Source organism: Nicotiana attenuata, chromosome 2 (assembly GCF_001879085.1).
Source record: "Nicotiana attenuata strain UT chromosome 2, NIATTr2, whole genome shotgun sequence".
Classification (NCBI taxonomy): Eukaryota; Viridiplantae; Streptophyta; class Magnoliopsida; order Solanales; family Solanaceae; genus Nicotiana; species Nicotiana attenuata.
Genome location: NC_031990.1, coordinates 20722432 through 20742903, shown reverse-complemented (window position 1 = coordinate 20742903; position 20472 = coordinate 20722432). Strand labels below are relative to the sequence as shown.

Genomic DNA, 20472 nt, shown 5'->3' with positions numbered 1-20472 from the left:
GCCACCTTTCTTTTCAAATTTCTTTGTTTATAGTCATTACGTTGTCCAAAATTATATATATGACTTCATTTGCTCCACTGATATGGTTGGTCTAATTAACGATTGATTTTGGGGGTTATATAAATTATATATAGTAGTAAAAACAAAAAGAGGTTAACTTTCTTAATGGTAATTAAGGAAAATCATGGCCTGAAAATTAAAGATTTGGATTCGATCTGAGCAGCCAATAAGTAAGTCAAACTGGAGCGTTAAAGATTCACTATTCATTCATAATGCTTTTCAAAAAGAAAATACTTAATGACATATCTTTCATAACTTATATTATGAGCGAGGAATATATGTAAATGAGTATTAGACCGTGTAAAAAATTATTCATTACGCTAAAGGTATGTAACTGTTTTATAATCTATATATTTATATAAAGCCGAGCACAAAAAATTGGCGTGGCACCCTCCTTTGGCCAGCTTTACCATTTATCTTTTTTCTCAGCTATTTGAGATTTTTCTCACATTTTCGGCCAAAATATTCCACGAAAATAAATGTAACCTATTTATCACTCATTGTTATTGCTATCCCATTATTTCTTCCGTTATTACTGTGTCATTTCTTCTTCGCAACTACCCCTCACATCTCTCTAATTTTATGTTTTGTTTTTTCATAACGGACAATTGTAATTACTCATAAATGTCTTGAAACTTTTCTGGTCTCATATAAGCGGCATAATCCAACACACCAAGATCCAAATCCTAACACGTGATTTTGCTCCCTCAAATTTTAGAGATTTTCACTTCCATTTGTCGATTTATTTACCAAAGGATTTGAAGGTTTTAGATTTCTTAGAATGATTTTATGCGTATAAAGTGTCACTGTATGTTCTTAGTTATTTATGTCCATATAGCTAGGTTGTGTGAATTTCAACTACACCGATGAGGTTCTAATGGGAAATAGGGGCGGATTGGATCAAAAACAATTCTTGAATGAGGCCAGGGATGAATCGAAAAAGAAATCTTTATTGGTTCTACCTCCTATTTTTTATGAAGAGAATGAATCTTTTTCTCGAAGGATCAGAAAAAAATGGGTCCGGATCTCCTGCGGGAATGATTTGGAAGATCCAAAACCAAAAATAGTGGTATTTGCTAGCAACAACATAATGGAGGCAGTCACTCAATATAGATTGATCCGAAATCTGATTCAAATCCAATATAGTACCTATGGGTACATACTCTTATTTGTTACTCGACCATTAACTTCTTCTTTTCCACTGCCTTATGAAGACAGTGGTGTCGATCGGTTAAAGATGAAAGGAAGTAGAAGAGAAAGATGACTCTAGAGAAGAATTGGTATAAACATCTTTGATATATAGTTCCACAAAGCACAATGGATGTGATCTTGAGGAGATAAATTAGGAATTCGGGGCTGCATATTCGATGGCGAATTTGCCGACAAAAAGAAAGAAAAAAAGATGGAAAGCGTAGAAAAATGAGTTGGGATATTTATTTTCACCGTCATGCAAAGGGCAACAAATAAGGAGATAATTAGAAACTAAATATTAATTTAGAGTTCTTAGAAAAAGAATGTTACATTCTACTACTAATTTGTCAAGGGGATATGACGGCAATTGATTCGTTCAATATTTACGAAACGTAAATCATAGATGGCACTTACATGGATAATTTTTTTTTCACCACTTACATGGATAATGAAAGGTGAAGGTGTAACGACCGAAAAGTTGATTCAAAACTAAGCTAAGAGATTAACTCTATTATTTTTTTATATTTAAAAATAATTATTAGGCACCATGATGATATCCAGTAATTTACATTGTTATCTTTCATCAATTCTTTATCATTTGTTTTTCAAATTCGGATATCCTTATTTAAATGGGTTATTCCTCTTTTGTTTTTTTTAATTAAGATATACTTATTCAAATGGGTTATTCTATTTAAACTGAATGTTTCACAAATCGTTTTAGCCAAAGAACTTGATATAAGATGTTTGGTTAGTATTTTCTTTTGTTGAAAATATGATACTAATTACTTAGCTATATTTTCTTGTATAAACAATGTAACTCTATGTCTTTATGTAAGTCTTGGTGAGGTGAGATAGCACTACAGTCTCATATTTGGCAATGTAGGGAGGGTGGTGAACAAGTTATAGTGGAAAGAAGAGTTAACAAGAAAGAGAAAATAATTTTAGAAATTTTACAAAAAGCTGGGAGGAGAAATAAAAGTTTTGCCTGGTTGATTAAATGGAATCTTGGGAGGAAAAAGGGATAGGAAGAAAACAGAATAATATAAGGGTGGTGGACAATTAAAAATGGTAAGAATAGATAACAAGAGAAAAGAAAATGATTTGTGGGATCTTACAGAAAATAAGAAGGAGAATTATGTGTTTGGTTGATCAAATGGAATCTGATGGAAGAAAAGAGAGAAAGAAATTGAAAGTAAAATAAAAAATAAAAAATTGTACCATGAAAGAGGATAAGGAGCACCATTTTGTAGGAAAAAAAAGAGAGCAATGAAAGAAAGAAAAAAATAATAAAGAAAAAGAGAAAAAAAATGTAAAGTTGAAGATGCCCACCAAAAAACAAAATACTATTACTTGATTTAAGAATACCTTAGAGTAAGAAGAAGAGAGCGGATATTATATCCTTGGTTTACATCCTCTTAACTTTTTTTTTTTATAACTATATTATCTCCTTTCTATTATTCTTTTATTTTCTATTTTGTCTTATTCATGTTCATATATATATATATATATATATAATATAAGTGAGTTCTTCTTTTTTTTTTTTTTACTATACATAGAGGAGAGACGATTATGAGATGAATGAACCCCCAAAAATAAAAGTTCAGCCTACCAATATAAATATTTAACCTGAAATAGTTTTGCACGTATTCTTTACGTTATAGAATTTTATGTAAAACGTTAAAAGAATCGTAATAAAATCTTGAAAAAATGCTTGATATTAGTAAATACTGATCTTCTTTATATAAATTATATATTAATATTTGATTATATTTTTAAGACCGCGCGAAACGCGACAAGTATACTAGTTAAATATGATATCCAATGAAGTATTATGGAATATTCTCCAATATTCTCTTACTAAGTTACAAATTTAGACATTTCGAATTTTATTAACCTCATCATTGCTAGATTTAACTCCCCTTAGCTCTGTGAAAGAAAACAAAGGTTCGTATTTGATTTCGTAAGCGTTTGGACATAAAAATTGTACTAATTTTTTAAGAAAAAAAATATTTGAAGCTATTAAGTTAAAAATGATATTTGGAATTTGAAATTATGTTTGGACATGCATTTCACTTGAATAAAAGTTACAGTTTTGTAAGGGAAAAAGTTTTTCTGAAAATTTTGGTTTTTAAAAAGAAAAAAATGAAATTTTTTCAAAAACTTGTAAAATTTTATGGACAAATATACTTTTAAACCTTTTTGAGAAAAAAAAGATTTTTTTATGGAGAAACGAGGCCGAATTCATCTTATAGTTGAGTTCAATGTTTTAAAAGGTGAGGGCGTGAGGCGAGGCGTTTTACCTCAGACGAGGCGAGGTGTAAGTCCCACGGATCTTTATATTTTACTAATTTCAAGAATTTTAAGATAGTATAAAATAAAAAATAATTATAGAAATTACAGTGAAATCACAAAATTATGACAAATAATCTGTTTAAAATATTTATAAATTATAATTCAACTATGAATAATACGAAAAGCATGACAAATATCATAATATGCAAATTAGCTGCAACGCCGTTACAACTCAAATATCAAAAGTAATATATTCGATACGAAATCTTATATGTATCTCTTAAGGAGTAATGAATCTTGAAAGAATTTCGATATTATAATTTGATATTTTTATTAAAATACTCCTTTTATTTAATACGCTTTCTATTTGAAAGAGAATTTATATAAAAACATAATTAACAATTTAAATATGATTCTCTAGCATTATTTATTTTTAAGTTTCAACAAGTTAGTAAAGTGACACATAATTCACCATACAATTTCATGATAACTAATTAGCTGTAAATAGTTACTAACTAATACTGAGCTATTAAATTAACAAGTATTTGTGATGACCCAGAATGTCATCACTCGTTTTGAAAGTAAATTCTGTGTTCCGAGGCTTTAAAAGCCTCTTTTTGTCTCACATCGATTTGCGTGCGCAGTCCGGGTGCGTTTCCGAAAAGCTTTTATGTGAAATCTAAGTAAAATAAGGAAATTGGCCTTTAAAATTGATTAAAGTTGACTATGGTCAACATTCTTGGTAAACGGACCCGGACCCGTGATCCGACGGTCTCGTAGGGTCCATAGAAAAATTTGGGACTTGGGCGTATCTCGAAATCGAATTCCGAGGTCCCAAGCCGAGAAATGAATTTTTAAGGAAAATTATTTGCTGGAAAATACAAAAGCTTTTAGAAGAGAATTTATGTAATTTCTTGATGGTATCGGGCCCGTATCTTGGTTCCGGAGCCCGGTACAAGTTTAAAATAATAATTAAGTTGAATCTGTGAAATTTGGTAAAGATCGGAATTTATTTGGTATAAATCGGACGTATAGTTGAGAAAATAGAAATTTTGATGTTCTTGAGCAATTTTATGAATTTGAGGTTTAATTCATGGTTGTTGATGTTATTTTGATGATTTGATCACACGAGCAAGTCCGTATAATGTTTTTGGACTTGCGTGCATGTTTGGTTTGGAGCCCTGAGGGCTCGGGTGAGTTTTGGATAGGCCACGGAGTGAATTTGGACTTAGGAAGTTTCAGATTTTCATCTAGTATGTGTTGCAGGCTCTGATCTCGCAATTGCGAGGTCAGATGTCGCAATTGCGAGCCTATCAGGCCTGAGAATTGCGAGGAAGTCTGGCCAGCCTATGATCGAATTTGTGATCTTTCCCTTCGCAATTGCGAAGTCATCAGGGGAGGGCCAGTATCGCAATTGCGACAACTTGTTCGCAATTGCGAGGTTAGCAGACAATGCCCAAGTTCGCCAATGCGAGGCCTTGTTCGCATTTGGGAAGCTCCTGTCGCAATTGCGACATCTGCGACCAGTTAGTTGGGACTTAGACCGAATTTCCTTCATTTTTCAAACTCTCTAAAAAACCTAAGCTCTCTTGGGCGATTTTCTAAAGAAAAGTTCTTCCCCATATCAATTGTAAGTCGTTTCTAACTCATTTTCTCCAATCTATAACATCTTTTTACATGATTTCAACTCAAAATCAAGGGGTTTCATGGGGGAATTAGGTATTTTTGGGTAGAACTTAGGATTTTCAACTTTTGGGGATTTGGACCTCGATTTGAGGTCCGATTTCAAAATAAATTATATATTGGAGTTCGTGGGTGAATGGGTGATTGGGTTTTGGTTCGAACCTCGGGTTTTGACCATGTGCGCCCGGGGTCGATTTTTGACTTTTTGGAGAAATCATTAGAAAACCTATTATTGACTCATTTAGCATTTATTGATATCGTTAAGTAAATTGTGGCTCGATACAAGCGAATTGGTGGTGGAATCAAGAGGCGGTAGTTAAGGCTTGATTGTGTTCGTGGCATTGAGGTAAGTGTTTGGTCTAACCTTAGCTTGAGGGATTAGGAGTTGTGTCTTATGTGCTATGTCTTAATTGTTGAGTACGACGTATAGGTATGGTGCCGAGTATCTAGACGTCGGTGTCAAGCATGCCCGTGAGTCTTATACTATGATTGATGTGACTCCGTTTTGTATTGTCCATGCTTAATATGACGATTTCTAATGTTGAACAAGGCTTATGGAAGTATTCTTGGTAATCGAACATTGTAGAGCATTGGCTCAAGTTGAGAATTGAGTTGTGAAGTAATTTGTGGAAATGAGAAGAGGTTTATGATATTGTCTCCCTTGCCAGGATGTTATTGCTTTTGATATTATCTCCCTTGCCAGGATGTTATTACTCATGACATTTTTCCCTTGCCAGAATATTATTGATATACTATTGTTCCCTTGCCGGGATTCTATTGTGATTTTAGTGATTCCCTTGCCCGTATTGCTTTGTGATTGTTGCTTGGGTAAGGAAGAGTGTAAAAGCACGAAGGGTGATGCCGTGCATGATATTGGTGAGAGAGTGTTAATGCACGAAGGGTGATGCCGTGCCGATATTGTAAATGTAAAAGCACGAATGGTGATGTCGTGCCATGATATAAGTGATAATGCACGAAGGATAATGTCATGCCATGATTTTGTGAGGTAAAAGCACGAAGGGTGATGCCGTGTCGATTATAATTATATTGATTCTTATGGTGAGGACGAGAGTAAAAGTACGAAGGGTGATGTCGTGCATTTGTCTTGTTTTCCCTATTCTTGCTTATAGTTGATTTTGGTGTTCCGTATGTTTCTTTACTGAATTTCGGTTTGTACATGATATTTCCCCGAGCATATTTCCCCTTCCCATCTTTAACTGCTAGTTTCTGTCATTATTACTTGCTGTATATGATATAACTGCACAGGTTTATTTGGTAGTCTTGTCCTAGCCTCGTCACTACTTCGACGAGGTTAGGCTAGGCACTTACCAGCACATGGGGTCGGTTGTGCTGATACTACACTCTACACTGTGTGCAGATCCCGGTGCTGCAGCTTTTGGGCCAAAGTGAGGTTGCTGCCTTCAGTCCAGAGGCGGAGACCCGAGGTAGTCCTGCAGGCGTCCGCAGGCCTTGGCGTCTCCTTCTATCTTTCCATTCTGTTTCTTATATGTATTTCAGAGATAACTTTGTATTTATCTTTCAGACCACCGTTTGTAGTATTCATAGATAGTCCGTGACATTGTGACACCAAATTCTGGGCAGAGTTGTATGTTGGATTCTGCACTAGTATATGGCTAAACTATTAGTTTTCGTCTTCCGCATTTCTGTTTATTTTAATCATTCCGCTGTTGATCACCTGTTATATTGAACTGTTAGAAAGGCTAAGCAAAAAGGTTAATGAATCTACAATACTCGGCTTGCTAGCTTTCATGAGTAGGTGCCATCACGACTCCCGAGAAAAATATTTATAAAATATTATGGACTATTATATAGTAAAGACATAACAAAAGTTAATAAATATGTACTTAAATGAAAAATTTATTAAAATTAACTATCATAGCAGTCTTAGTGGATAACGTGCAATAATTTTTATTCTTATTATGACATAAAAAACTTTCAACTTAATGATTTATGATTAAGAAAAAAGTGATTTTGAATAGTCAACGATTTATTAAGAAAATTTGAGGATTTACAAGGTTAGTTATATACAATTGCGTAAAGTCCTATTAGGCGAGTCTAGTACGTTGGACGTATCCGCCCCGCTGGCCGAGACGTAAATCTCACGAAACTAAGCCCCACACATAAGTTCAGAGGCATTTTACGAGTGCTTCGCTTCGGGGCGAACCCCAATTTTGTCTTATAAAAATGAGGTTGAGTTTCACAACCAAGAAAATGAATAAAATCGAAGCACATCCCCTTTCTCTCACCAAAAATTTAGTCACGACAAATATGGTGCCACGTCATAGAGGCAGTAGATGTTAAAATCACTTGACAGAAAACAGAGACGCCTTTTATCAATCCACGTTTCGTATTTGGTCCTCATCGTGCCGCTAAACGTTAATCGGTCACGAATAAAACGCGTAACTACATGTCACTCTAGTACCCTGCTTTCATCAACTTTTCAGTATTATAAATTAGAACCATCGTCTTGTGTCTAGGTTCTTCAATTGGAATCTTCACTCTACCAGTAATCACACTGTCTTAATCTGGTAACACTTACCTTTCTCTCTCATATCTCTATACATTTTTTCTTCAACTTTAGGGTTTTTTTATGCTCTTCATTTCTTGATCGCAGTGTGAATCCTTTCATATTTAGAAATTACTTGAAAACTACTAGTATAAAGGATGAATTTCTTTTGTTGTTGATAATATTTTATTAATGCTATACAAAATTGTAACAAATAAACAAGTGTTGATTTAGCATATGAATGTTGTGAATTAAGCTTGAAAAATGGTAGATTTACTTGGCGGTGTCAGCTGATATTGTTTCAAGTGAGGATAGAAAGAGATGAAAGGAGGAATTTTTAATTTTTGGGTGAAACTGGATAAAAAGAGATAGTAGTGTTGATGGAGGGGTAAGGTCTGCATACATAGTACCCTCCCCAGATCTCACTTGTGGGATTGCACTGGGCTGTTGTTGTTGTAATAGTGTTGATGATATTGTCAAATATTTGATATTTTACAAAATGAATTCAAATCCAGTGGAGGCAAGAAAACACTAGGTCATTTCTCACATCCGCCTAAGCCTTGACAGGCAGAGTTATGTATTAGTGGGAGTAGCATGTAGCCAGCCAGTGGAATAGTCCCGGTGCGCAATCTGGCAGGATGCTACCGTCATCAAAAAGAATGAAATCTAGAATATCGATCAACTTAAACATATGACTTTATCAACAACAAATTGTTCGCATGAGGGTGGGTGGGATTTTCCACTTTTTAAAATTAAGGGTATTGTTTAATGTTTGGACTGTGTGAATGAGTTCTTCTAAGTCATGATTTATGTCATGTAGGGGTTTTGTGATAAAAATTACTGAATACTTTTGTATGATTTATGTTTTTGTTATGTATCTTGAGATTCATTGAAGTATCTGTTATTGTCATTAAAGTAGAACATGGCGGAAGCTAGTGCACCAGCTGTCCCAAGTAATGAGTTGTTGGAGTGGCCAAAGAAAGATAAGCGCAGGATCTTGCATGCCGTGTATCGCGTCGGTGACCTTGACCGTACCATCAAGTATGTGGTTCAACATAATGAGATCCTTTACAAAGTGTTGATCTTGTTTTTGTGATCAGATAATAGTGGAATTTTTTTCCTTCTTTTTTTCTAGGTTTTACACAGAATGTTTTGGAATGAAGTTATTGAGGAAGAGAGATATCCCAGAGGAGAAATACTCTAATGCTTTTCTTGGTTTTGGCCCTGAAGAGTCGCAGTTTGTGGTGGAGTTGACATATAGTAAGTTAAAAGCTTTTGTATGTCTGTTAGAACTTACATTTGGATTCTTAATTCTAGATATAGCCCCTGTCTAGTTCATAAAAGAAAAATAGGGAGGTTGGCCATCTCTATGGACTTCACCATGTGATAAGCTTCTCTAAAGACAGTGTGAGTTTTGAGATTTAGTCTCTCGTCTTAAAACTCCTTCTCTGAAGATTACATGGATTGGTGTTCTTGCTTTGTTATCTGAGTTTTCTTTTCTCTTTCTTGGGGTGTGTTTGGGGGGGAGGGGGGTAGAGGATAAAGTATGAGACTTAGCTTACCGTTCCTCCAATAGGGAGCCTCTTGGAGAAGGGGATGCCAGGAGAGGACTTGATTTACTGAACCAAAAGGTGCATTATTTGGTTAAGGGAGCATATATTTTAAATAGTTTACTGATTATGCCACATCAATAATTGAACTGTATACTGTACCTTGAAGTGTAATTTTCAAATCTGACATAAATAGCATTATACAGATTATGGAGTTGATAAGTACGACATTGGAACTGGCTTTGGGCATTTTGCTATTGCGACACCAGATGTAAGTGCTTTTTTGTTAGCAAAATCATGTGGCGCCATTTTTTTCTTCTAAATGTGCTATCTTTGCTTCTTTTCTTAAGGTTTACAAACTAGTTGAGGAGATAAAGGCCAAGGGTGGAACTGTCACAAGGGAGCCTGGTCCTGTCAAGGGTGGATCTACTGTTATTGCTTTTGTCAAAGATCCTGATGGCTACCTCTTCGAAATCCTCCAGCGAGCGTCTACTCCTGAACCACTTTGCCAAGTGATGCTTCGTGTGGGTGATCTTGAGCGCTCCATCAAATTCTATGAAAAGGTGACCTTTTCTTACCGATATTTGCTCTTTACAGATATTATCGTGTATGTCCTGGATTTTCCAAATGCAAAGTTCATACAGAAATTTCTAGCATGAACTGTGAAGAAAAAGAGAATGCTTGCCATTTTTGTGGACATATGCATTTATCTCAAATCTAGTTTATACAATACAGTAGAGGCAATACAATGAAAAAATTTGATCCCATAACCAAACTGTGAATAACATTGGGTTAGACCTGTTTGGTGGGATAAATCCTTACTTTTCTTTTAGCTTAAACAATGTGGGCCTAAATTGGTTCAAGATACACCCACTATGACAGCAATTCAGAAAGAGGATAATTGCATTGTGTTCGTATTTGTTGCTCAAGATATATAGGTCAGGTTGTTACTCCGTGTCAACATGTTATTATAATTATGTATGTTTATGTATTTGTTTATCTACAAGTGTAGTGTGCAATTAGTGGTAATTTGACAGAGTTTGTCTTTGAATGCAGGCACTCGGGATGCAACTGGTGAAGAAAGTTGACAGACCAGAGCAGAAGGCATGTTTGATTAGTCTCTTGCCAGCCTTGGAGCTCAAATTACATATACAATATGACTGACGCTTATCTTTTATGCTTGTGCAGTACTCCATTGCTATGATGGGATATGCTCCAGAGCACGAGACGGTTGTACTTGAGTTGACATACAACTATGGTGTGACTGAGTACACAAAAGGAAATGCTTATGCGCAGGTTGATCTACTAGCGTGCATGTTTGTTTCATAGACTTACATAGAATTGAATCCTTATTCTAGCTCTTCTCCCCCTTTTTGATTATGTTGTTAAAGAGTGGCAATACTTACTGAAGGAATGATCATTCAAATTCTTTTTGGGCTCTCTAAATTTTTTTGTGTGATAATCCATGCTTTCTGGCCAAACATGAGAATATAAAAGCATCTTATGATCTTTCTTGGTAGAAGTTCCACCTGGAACAGTTTTTGGTATCACCATGGTCAAGGGTTAACCATGAACTTCACTACAAATATCTTATAGGCTGAAAACTCATGTGATTTTGTTCCAGGTTGCAATAAGCACTGATGATGTTTACAAAAGTGCCGAGGTTGTCAATCTTGTTACCCAAGAGCTCGGAGGAAAGATAACTAGACAGCCAGGACCAATTCCTGGACTCAACACTAAGATAACTTCTTTTCTGGATCCAGATGGCTGGAAAACAGTAAGTACTGGTTTCCATACGCTGTATCATTACTGCGATTTGCAAGGCATCTTAATGGGATATGAGCTCATTACTGTGTCCTTGCCTATGGTGTGTTTATGTGTAGGTGCTGGTAGATAATCAGGATTTCCTGAAGGAGCTGGAATCGTCAAAGTAACTGGTCAAGAAGATGCTTGGTTGCGTTTTACTAGATATAAATAAATTGTCAGCTGTGGTAGTTATCTTCACATGCAGATTTATGCGGATGGTTTAGCACCGTAATCAACTATTTTTAAGGACTTTTCTGAGACATTCTCGTGTGTTACAATACATATATGACCATCTTTGCCTTGTTATGAGTATATCGTACTGGTTCCTCTTCCCTTGAATTTCTATAATGAATGAAATCGTCCCATCAGCAAGTACGTTTAGTTTCTATACACCCACAGGCAGGGGCTGATGTATCGTAACTACTGCAAGTGCAGACTTGAAATTTACATCCACCTCTGCCCAGAGGAAGTGTCAATGATAACAATAAATGTTACTGTATTCTGATTCAATGGTTTTACCTTTCCAACATTTGGCGACATAATTGCAACACCTTAACATTTAGCAGCTTTGATTCATCTTTCCGTTAGCAATTAGGTATGTTATAACAATAGTTTCAGACATAGAACACTGATCAGCAAAGCAAGGTGGCTGGGGTGGGCTAATTTAACGGTCCTACTGGCCAGCTTGATAGAATTAAGTTTCTGAATAATTATTTATCAGTTGAGATCAACGGAAAACTTTGAATATTAAGACATAATATGGGTGTTTGATAACTATAAGGATTGAAGTTAAAAAGATGTATAAAACACCGCGCACTGGAATCTCGTCTCTGGGTACATTTAGCAAGTGCATCCTTTTCCTCAGCAGAGGGGGAAGTTCCAAATGAGGTAGATAAACAATCAATTTTTTTGGACATTTGAATCACTACGACCTACAATTTGATCATCAGACAAAAGCTATAGGTGAAGCAATGATAAATTGCACCTGAGATTTTCTTGCAGACAACTAGCCTAGAAAAATAGGGGGTGGGCGGGATGTAAAGAATACGAGAGCACGGGGCAGGCACAACCATGGGATTGGTAGTTCCCACCAGATAATACACATTCAACATTTTGAAGTTGGGAAACTCCTTCGCAAGTTGAATCTCCCAATATAACATACTTTTGGAAGGTAAGCAATCATAGAGCTGTGTCCATGGGATAGCAGCCAAGAACTCGAATGAATCTCGCAAATTCCTGTATAGAAGAAATGTTAACAAAATTTAGAAATGTGGTGTTCAAATCCTGCAAGCATGGCATGCCCAAAAATACAGCTGCAAAGAGAGAAAAAGTGTATAAAATAGAAGGAAAGACAACAACATTATGCCTCAATCTCTAGCGAGTTTGTGATTGGCTAGATGTATTCCGCATTGTCCTTTATAATAAGCCCGTCTTAGTTGAAAAATATAACTATTTGTACGTGTCTATGTGTGTGTGTATGTCTGTATGCATATATGTATGTATCTATGTTTACACACATGCATATATAAGTTTCTCTGACACAAGAAGGAACAGAAGGAGATAACCAAAGAAAAGGCACATGATGTTCTTAGTTCTGTTGCCCAAAACTCTACCCACAAGCAAGGCAAGAAAGCAACATTTCTCTTGGATTTTCAGACAAACATAATGATATTTGATATTACCAGAAAATTAAGTGCAGTTTGAGCATCAAGTGACGAGTAGGTGGCACAAGGCAGCAATTGCAACAATAACAAGAGAACACATGTAGATGGGAGAAATTCAAAAATAGCCTGATTTACCACTGGTCGTTGAAAAATAGCCAAGTTTCAAAAGTCATCGAAATTTAGCCACTTTAAATCTGAGCGAAAACACTGTTCAAAATCCGGAAAAATACGCCCGCAAATTTTACGGTATGCTTGAACTCCCGTAAATTTTACGGGAGTTCCAGGATAACTATGCTGGAACTCCCGCAAATTTTACGGGAGTTCAAGCATAATTATGCTGGAACTCCCGCAAATTTTACGGGAGTTCCAGCAAGTATAATTGTCCAGTATAATATACTGGAGTTTGGAGCACTGGTGCTCCAGTCTCCCGCAAATTTTACAGGAGTTAGCAAAGTACACCGGTCCACCATAATATGTTGGAGTTCGTACACAAATGCACCAGAACTCCCGTATATTATACTGGACCGGTCCCTGTTGCAGCAAAATAGTGGCTATTTTTCATTGACTTGATAAACGCTGGCTATTTTTCATTGACCAGTGTGAAAATTGGCTATACCATGATATTTTTACCATGTAGATGGTAATAGAGCCACCTTAGCAGCTTGTCTACTGTCCGAGGGGTCATATAGGAGATAGATGTACTGACCTGAAGATGACCAAGAGCATATTGAGCACGAGGTTCTGCCATCGATGCTTCAAAGTCAATGTAAAAGAGGTAGTCAAAGTACCTGCCATCAATTTTTAGTCACTTTCTCACACTCCACGACAAGACTCATATGCCTAGTTAAAATGTACCCTAGCCATGAGAAGAGAATGAAGCAACATGTGCAAGTATGTAATTGTAAAGTATCATCCTGGCATTTGATCCTTCAGTCAGCAAAGTTAAAAGGACCGGAGCTGTTGGATGTTACTCAATCATGCTATGACTTAACAAACTCATTTATGGTTTGGAAATGTGGGGAAGGAAAAGATGATAATCAACGGAAGGGAGTATTACGAAATAAATATATTGTTTGAAAAGGAAGTCATGAGGGACTAGAAAAAGTCACATTCTTGGCTGCAGAAATCCTCCCTTAACTTTTGCTTCTTCCATGAAAATTAAATAAGGAAGAACACAAATTCTAAACTTCCAATTCCACCCTTCTCTTCCCCAGCAAAATGAAAAGGATAAACAAGCACAGCCATCTGAATGACTCCTGCAATTCCATTTTTTTCAAGGCACTTGAACTATTTCTTTTTCTTTCGTTTTTGGTTTCTGGATAAGCTTTAGGCACTTGAACTGTTTTTTTTTTTTTTTAAACCCCTCCCAAATTAGGAGGATGATAGTGTTTCCACACTTCCCCTGCAGCGTGACTCGAACTGTTTATGAAGCAGTATATCTAACAATGTACCCTTAACAATTTGACCACCAGAAAATTAGAAGCAAGTACACCATGCATCAAGGCGCGCTGCAGTGGCATATTAAACATATACCAGAGGCAAGGACTAAGTTTACTCACTTGAAGGTTCATCTTTCCTCCAAATTATGCTGCTTTACCTACATGCTTCACTACTCCTCAACCTTGAAAAAGGGCTATGGGGCATGGAGTGGGACAAGGTCACAATAAGAATTTATTGTGGGAGGGAGACGACTGGTCAAATGCAACCTTAAAACATCTCGTCTTTTTTCTTCTTTCCAAAATTGCAATTGAAAAAAGATGATTTTTACGAAACCATTTTTCCCTTTAGGAAGAAATTAGCAAAAGTTGTGGGTGTAAATCCAAAATCTCAAGAGAACTATTATATCAATCAATCAACTACACTCAATGCCAAACGTCAGCTATATGAACCCTTTATAACAATTTAACTCTATTCACAAATTCAATAAAAAAGGATTCATCATAGTTAATCTATTTTTACACTGGCTTTTAGCCCAGCGTTACCCTCCTCTATTTGGGTTTGCGATTAGCTATAGTTTGCAAAACTCATGTACTGGGTGTTCAAGCTTACATTTCTCAAAATTCCTAACTGAATCGAGATAACAAATTATATTAATGGAAGCCAAGAATTATAATTGGAAGATATCCAGAGTGGGAAAAATAAATCAAACAGAGCAGACATGGTTTCAGTCAGTCACTATTCCAAGTGCTTAGCGCAAGAAACAGTTTTATTACTCACTTGGCACTTCCTTTATTGGAGTCATCTACTACCCTTAATGGGCGCTTCTTTTGAGGCCGGCTCTCAATCTGTATGAATGCAACAAAAACATATCTCAGAGCCTTTAACCAGAGAAGGGAACTACAGAAGCATTTCCAAAGAAATACCTTCGTTAAATTGATCTCTCGCAGAGCAAAAACCGCTAAGGCCTTGAATAGAACTCCAGGCCCTTCTTCCAGAGTGAAGACAATGCTAGTCTAGATGTTGGGGAATGTAAAAGGGAATATCAATTATTTGCATACACAAATAAGTCGGATGAATAAGAAATATGATATTACCTTATATGGCCTATCAGTTCCTGGAATTATGGGCTCCCTTGCTAGTATCAGAAATCTAGTTATATTATCTTGATCATCCTGGTTAGTTGGTCATTCAAATAAACTCATATTACTGAAGTTTTACAGCAGACTACAGCAAATATATCTGACATATAGCTTTGCAGTTTTTAGCTGCATCTGCTTGGTCAAGAGGGTAGAATAATTTGCATGTAATTGTGATAAAGATGCTAAAAGCAGACAAAAGATTTAAACAATTAAACATCTTCTACCGTCGAGAACGAGTAGGCCACTGACTGCCTTGATAACTATGTTCTTAGATACAGGCATATAAATGTTGTCGAACCCATAATTTCAACAGTACAATGAGTTCGGTGCAAGATTGGACCCATTAAATTTAAATACTGGAATCGCCTCTAGATACAGGTGTAGGTATCTGACACTGGTGCGGATCTAGAGACCTGATTCGTCATCACATGAAATTAGGATTCAGAGGTGTATGTCGGCACATTTTTTTGTTGAAAAATTACTACTTAATATTTTCAGTCAACAATGTAATTTGACTCGACTTCTATTTAATTAAGTTAAATGACCAATGATTATTGTGTAATTATGACTTGACTTTCTATGTTTAATTAATTATCCAGAGTTTACTAGTTACTATTCAACTTCATCGACGGGTGCTGGGATATGACTTGAATATTTGGAGAAATCGACATGGGTGTGGTGGTTCATAGAGCAAGAGATGAAGCTCAAAAGTTTCAAATACAGCCACGAGGTTTGAACTCAAACCTAGAAGCATTACTATCTGCAACAAAAATGTGTATATTGATGCTGAGCGTTGACAAGGAAGAATTATCCTTGAATAACCTCGCCACACCCCAAAACACCATCTTCGTAGTTTAACTATTTTGATGCTGGCCATTTACCATACTCCTAATTTATCTGGAGTTGTGCCCAAACACCAATGGAGATGAAATGTTTTAGCAGACAAGGTTCACAACCAGAACTGCCTCTGAAAGTTCATTCCTTCTTTTCCCAGATTACCAAAATGAAACAGATGCATCCTCATTTTGACGTGCATGCAAACTTCTTATAGGAAATATATTTCTTGCTCGTTACATGATCTGTTTCTTCACTAATCAATTCTGTCTATATTGCTAGCTTTTACTCCTTAAGTTTCACATGGTTCCATGTGAAGATAGAGACAAGAATTGAAGGGCTAATAAGAAGTGTGCAAACTATATCTTCTGTAAACAACATTATTTACAATATTAGAGCAGCTCGGTGCACGAAGCATCTCGCGTTCACGCAGGGGCGGATGTAGAGCAGATGGAACGGGTTCCTTTGAACCCAGTAACTTTTGCATAGACCCAGTATTTATACTAAAAAATCATTAAAAGTATAAGAATATTTAGCTTGGAACCTAGTTCGTTAGTCCAGTTATCATGTAGATTAACTTGAGATTGTTATAGGAACTCATAAGCTTAAAATTCTGGATCCGCCTCTGCGTTCACGCAGGGTCCGGGGAAGGGCCGCACCCCAATGGGATGCGATGTAGGCAGCCTACCCTGATGCAAGCATCAGCGGCTGATTCCACAGCTCGAACCCATGACCCATAGGTCAGACAGAGACAACTTCACCGTTGCTCCAAGGCTCCCCTTCATAGGGATAACTATAGTGAGGAAAAAAGAAAGATTAATTACGAGCAATATCCTGTCTCACACTTTTAGAGTAACGAATAACTTTACCAAAATGAACCACTTAGCAATCAGGTTTACATCACTTAACAAAGGAAATAACTTCCTCTGACCCTTCTGGCAATTTGAGATAAAAGATGAAAGGGAACTAGCAATCCCCATGGTGGAGTCTTGTCATCCCACACATAAATCAAGCAAAACGATGGGTGCAATTAACAAGAACTATAAATAAAAAAACTGGTAAAATTTTTACATTCTTCTTTTTCTGTAGGAAACCTCTAAACCCTCCAGGAATTGGTGAATTCATGAACCAGGAAAACGTCCCATGCTCCAGCAAATCTAAACCCTTAAGTCTTAACATTCTGGAGTCGTGTCACATCATCGAAGGTCAGCCAAAATCCTCAAGAGAGTTATTGGTCGATATGCAGTCTAAGCAGATGCTATTATGTTATGGACATATAAACACACTGGATATTCATATATTCAAGTCATGAGGCGCCCAGACCGGCAGCGAATGTGGCTCAAGACCTAAATTACTAAAAAGAAAATCAAATGCAATTTCAAAAGATACAAAGATGACATGCAGTAAAGAGTAAACACAGAAGGAAAACCTCAGAAATGCAAAATCTTTACCTGAATTCTTTCTGCAAGAATGCTAAGCCCATAAATCTCTGCAGCTCGAGCACTTGCAACTGCTCCAGTATCTCTCGTCCCTTCAGATGCCACAATCTGTCCAGGTGTCAAATAATGTGGAAACACAAACCGCAGAGAATGAGTGAGAATTTAAGGTGTACCTGAGCAGCACTGGCAGTATCATCACCATTGACCCTTGTAACACCTAACTTATTTAACGTAATGTTGCATTGTTCAAGTGCCTGAAAGCAATTACTGGTTGTATTAACGTTTACTAAATAGAAATGGAAGCCGATATTCAATGTGCGAAACTAAAGGAAGTTACTGTTTTCTTATATAAAAAGAAAAAGAACTTGGGTCTAACTTAACCCCAAAAGCTAATCCAGTATTTCTATATCTTCCCACGATTAATGAGGAGAAAAAAGAGATTCTTCTGAATAATGAAATGAAACAATTACCTGAGGGTGGCTCACGACGCGCTTTAGTTCCTCTTTCCTGACTCCTGGCAACCCCAAAAGGCAGTGGTTAACAACCAACTGCACTTCTCCCACAATATGCAGCCTATGCCGAAGGAGTAGATCGTAGTTACGGTGGATGCTCCCACCAACTGAGTTTTCAATTGGGAGTACAGCTTTGTCTACTAACCACAACTCAACTGCCTGAGAAATGAGAACTAATACTTTAAAGGCGTGACAAACTGCGGGAACAAAATCACTTTGGTTGAATAACACAAATACCTTAAATGCAGCCTCAAACTGGTCACATGGTACAGTTTCACATTTCGGGTATGCTTTAAGTGCAGCTGCCTCACTATATGCACCTGGAATTCCCTACGTTAGACAAAGAAGGATTAATTTATGAGGAATCTCATTTAAGAATAAAATTAAAAAAGTTAAGAGAATGAAGGCCCTTGCTGTCTACCTGATAGGCAACTCGGACCTTTGAACCATCACCCTGACCAAAGGAAGGACCAGTTGCAGATAAGGGTTCTGAAATAAAAAACAATATTGGGCGTCATGATTTAGATAAAAATGGAAGGAACTGAATAATCCCATGAACACAAGAATTTAATTTGATAAAATTTAGTGCGTCGGACTATTTAGTAGCCAAATGATTTCTTGACATTTTCATCCATGACAAAGTGTACATTACATTAACCCATTATTGAAAGAGGTTATTGCCTACATTTCAGTTGTAGCTTCCATGATAATATGGAGTAAATGAAATCTGAAAAGACATCTATAGAAATGCACACATCGTCTACATCATGGTGAATGAATATGTTCTACCAAACATTTTTTTTTCTTGTTCACTGTCAACAGAGGCAACAAATTGAAGTTATATTCCTCTAACTTAAGTAACTTTTTTGTGGCTGCTGAAAATATAAGGTCATATATTTGAGGAGAAATGTCAAATGCATGGTACAGGAAGAAAACAATAAGGACCCAAAAATGGCACTAAGGTAACATGGTCTTTGATATAACTAGATCTGATAAGACAATGACATGGACTGAGAAAAGGTTCCAACTTTATGCAAAGATCAATCTTTTTCATCCAATTCTAACATTTAATCATAACAAACACCTCCTTTTTTACCATTCTAAAAGAACCCCCCAAGTCTATTCTCATTCTGTGACAATCCCACCAACTGTAGAACCTAAAAAAGTAATACTCCCCTCTAAAAAGACTTCATTTTTTTTCTGAATTTGTCTCAAATCACTAAAGGCAAGAAATTCTGAATAACACAATACCAAATTACCCAACATTAAAATAAAATGAAAAAACTAACTTGGTAAAGATTGTAAATCCCTGTGAAATCTTTTGGAGTGAGTGATCTGTGTGTCTTCAGCACCAGCAGGAGAAGTTAATGGCTCCTCATCTTCCACAGGAGTGATTGCTCTCTCACTCAACAAAACCAAACATTCCCATTTCCTAAAGGGCCTGAAATTCAAGAAATTTGACCCAGAAAGCCTAGACCCATAATCTGGAAAACCCAATTTCAAAGATTTAGGGTAAGTACAACAATGCTGCTGATTGGTACCACAGGCCCAAATTGGCACAGTTTTCAAAGCCATGATGTTTCAGTGTAGTACCACTCCCAATGTGGTGAAAAATGAGCATACAAATTCAGACACATCAGACTAATGTGACACAAAGATAAGACAGTGTCCTATGTTGTCTTATTTAGTTTCTTGAATTTTTTCTATGAAATTTGTCTCAGTTAAGAACGGTCAAAATGAATAAAAATTCTTGGGAAACTGAGGAGAAAAAAGATGTAGAAATGGTGGAGAGGTAGGTAAGAAGAATGTTGGCTACACGTTTTCAATGGTTGTAACAGAGTCTTGAAAAGGAGACGGCCTACATTGGAAAACCAGTTGAATGGAAAAACCTCTGCATTTACGCAGTCCTAAGATTAAAAGGAGCTCATATTTAATACATTGGTCAAAAACTTCTATACTAGTATCAGATTTCTTATAAATCAAATTAAGATAATTTGTTTTATAGTAAGGTACTTATTATTTAAAACAGTTAATACTATATGGATAAACTGTTTATCAATTGGTTGATTATGAAAAATATTCTACCACTAGAGCAACCTTTTGCCAGCGTCGAGGTTTTCAATTTTAGTATGTATTTATGTACCAACATTTCTTAATTTAAAGCCATATGGGAACAAATAAAAGAAATGCAGAAAATACCAATAACGAACAAGATCAGTTGAATGCTACTCTTGCGTTAGAACGCATTCAATCCGTATTTTTCTTATTTTAAACTATACTATTAGGGTGTCAAATGGGCGGATTGGGTTAATTTTGGGCCGATCAAAATGGATTG

The 20472-nt window shown here is 36.3% G+C and overlaps 2 protein-coding genes across 3 annotated transcripts; one reads left to right on the top strand and one right to left on the bottom strand.

The window, feature by feature from the left end:
• On the top strand, positions 7668 to 11484 carry LOC109245014 (putative lactoylglutathione lyase). Of its 2 annotated transcripts, none has more exons than XM_019412187.1 (9): positions 7668 to 7775; positions 8673 to 8794; positions 8889 to 9013; positions 9510 to 9574; positions 9654 to 9866; positions 10360 to 10407; positions 10492 to 10599; positions 10928 to 11080; positions 11187 to 11484. In XM_019412187.1, exons 2-9 carry the CDS (start codon positions 8676 to 8678, stop codon positions 11235 to 11237), a joined length of 882 nt encoding a protein of 293 aa, XP_019267732.1. In that variant the 5' UTR covers positions 7668 to 7775; positions 8673 to 8675; the 3' UTR covers positions 11238 to 11484. The 2 variants fall into 2 exon arrangements, with proteins under 2 accessions (XP_019267732.1, XP_019267740.1); XM_019412195.1 differs by having other exon boundaries at positions 7671 to 7775; positions 8670 to 8794.
• LOC109245005 (arogenate dehydratase/prephenate dehydratase 1, chloroplastic) lies at positions 11857 to 20090 on the bottom strand. The gene is made up of 11 exons (XM_019412180.1): positions 19427 to 20090; positions 18559 to 18626; positions 18375 to 18467; positions 18096 to 18296; positions 17799 to 17879; positions 17638 to 17733; positions 15308 to 15385; positions 15137 to 15226; positions 14991 to 15058; positions 13480 to 13561; positions 11857 to 12345 (listed from the first exon to the last, which is right to left on the bottom strand). The coding sequence occupies exons 1-11, from the start codon at positions 19710 to 19712 to the stop codon at positions 12289 to 12291; spliced, it is 1200 nt and encodes a 399-aa protein (XP_019267725.1). The 5' UTR covers positions 19713 to 20090; the 3' UTR covers positions 11857 to 12288.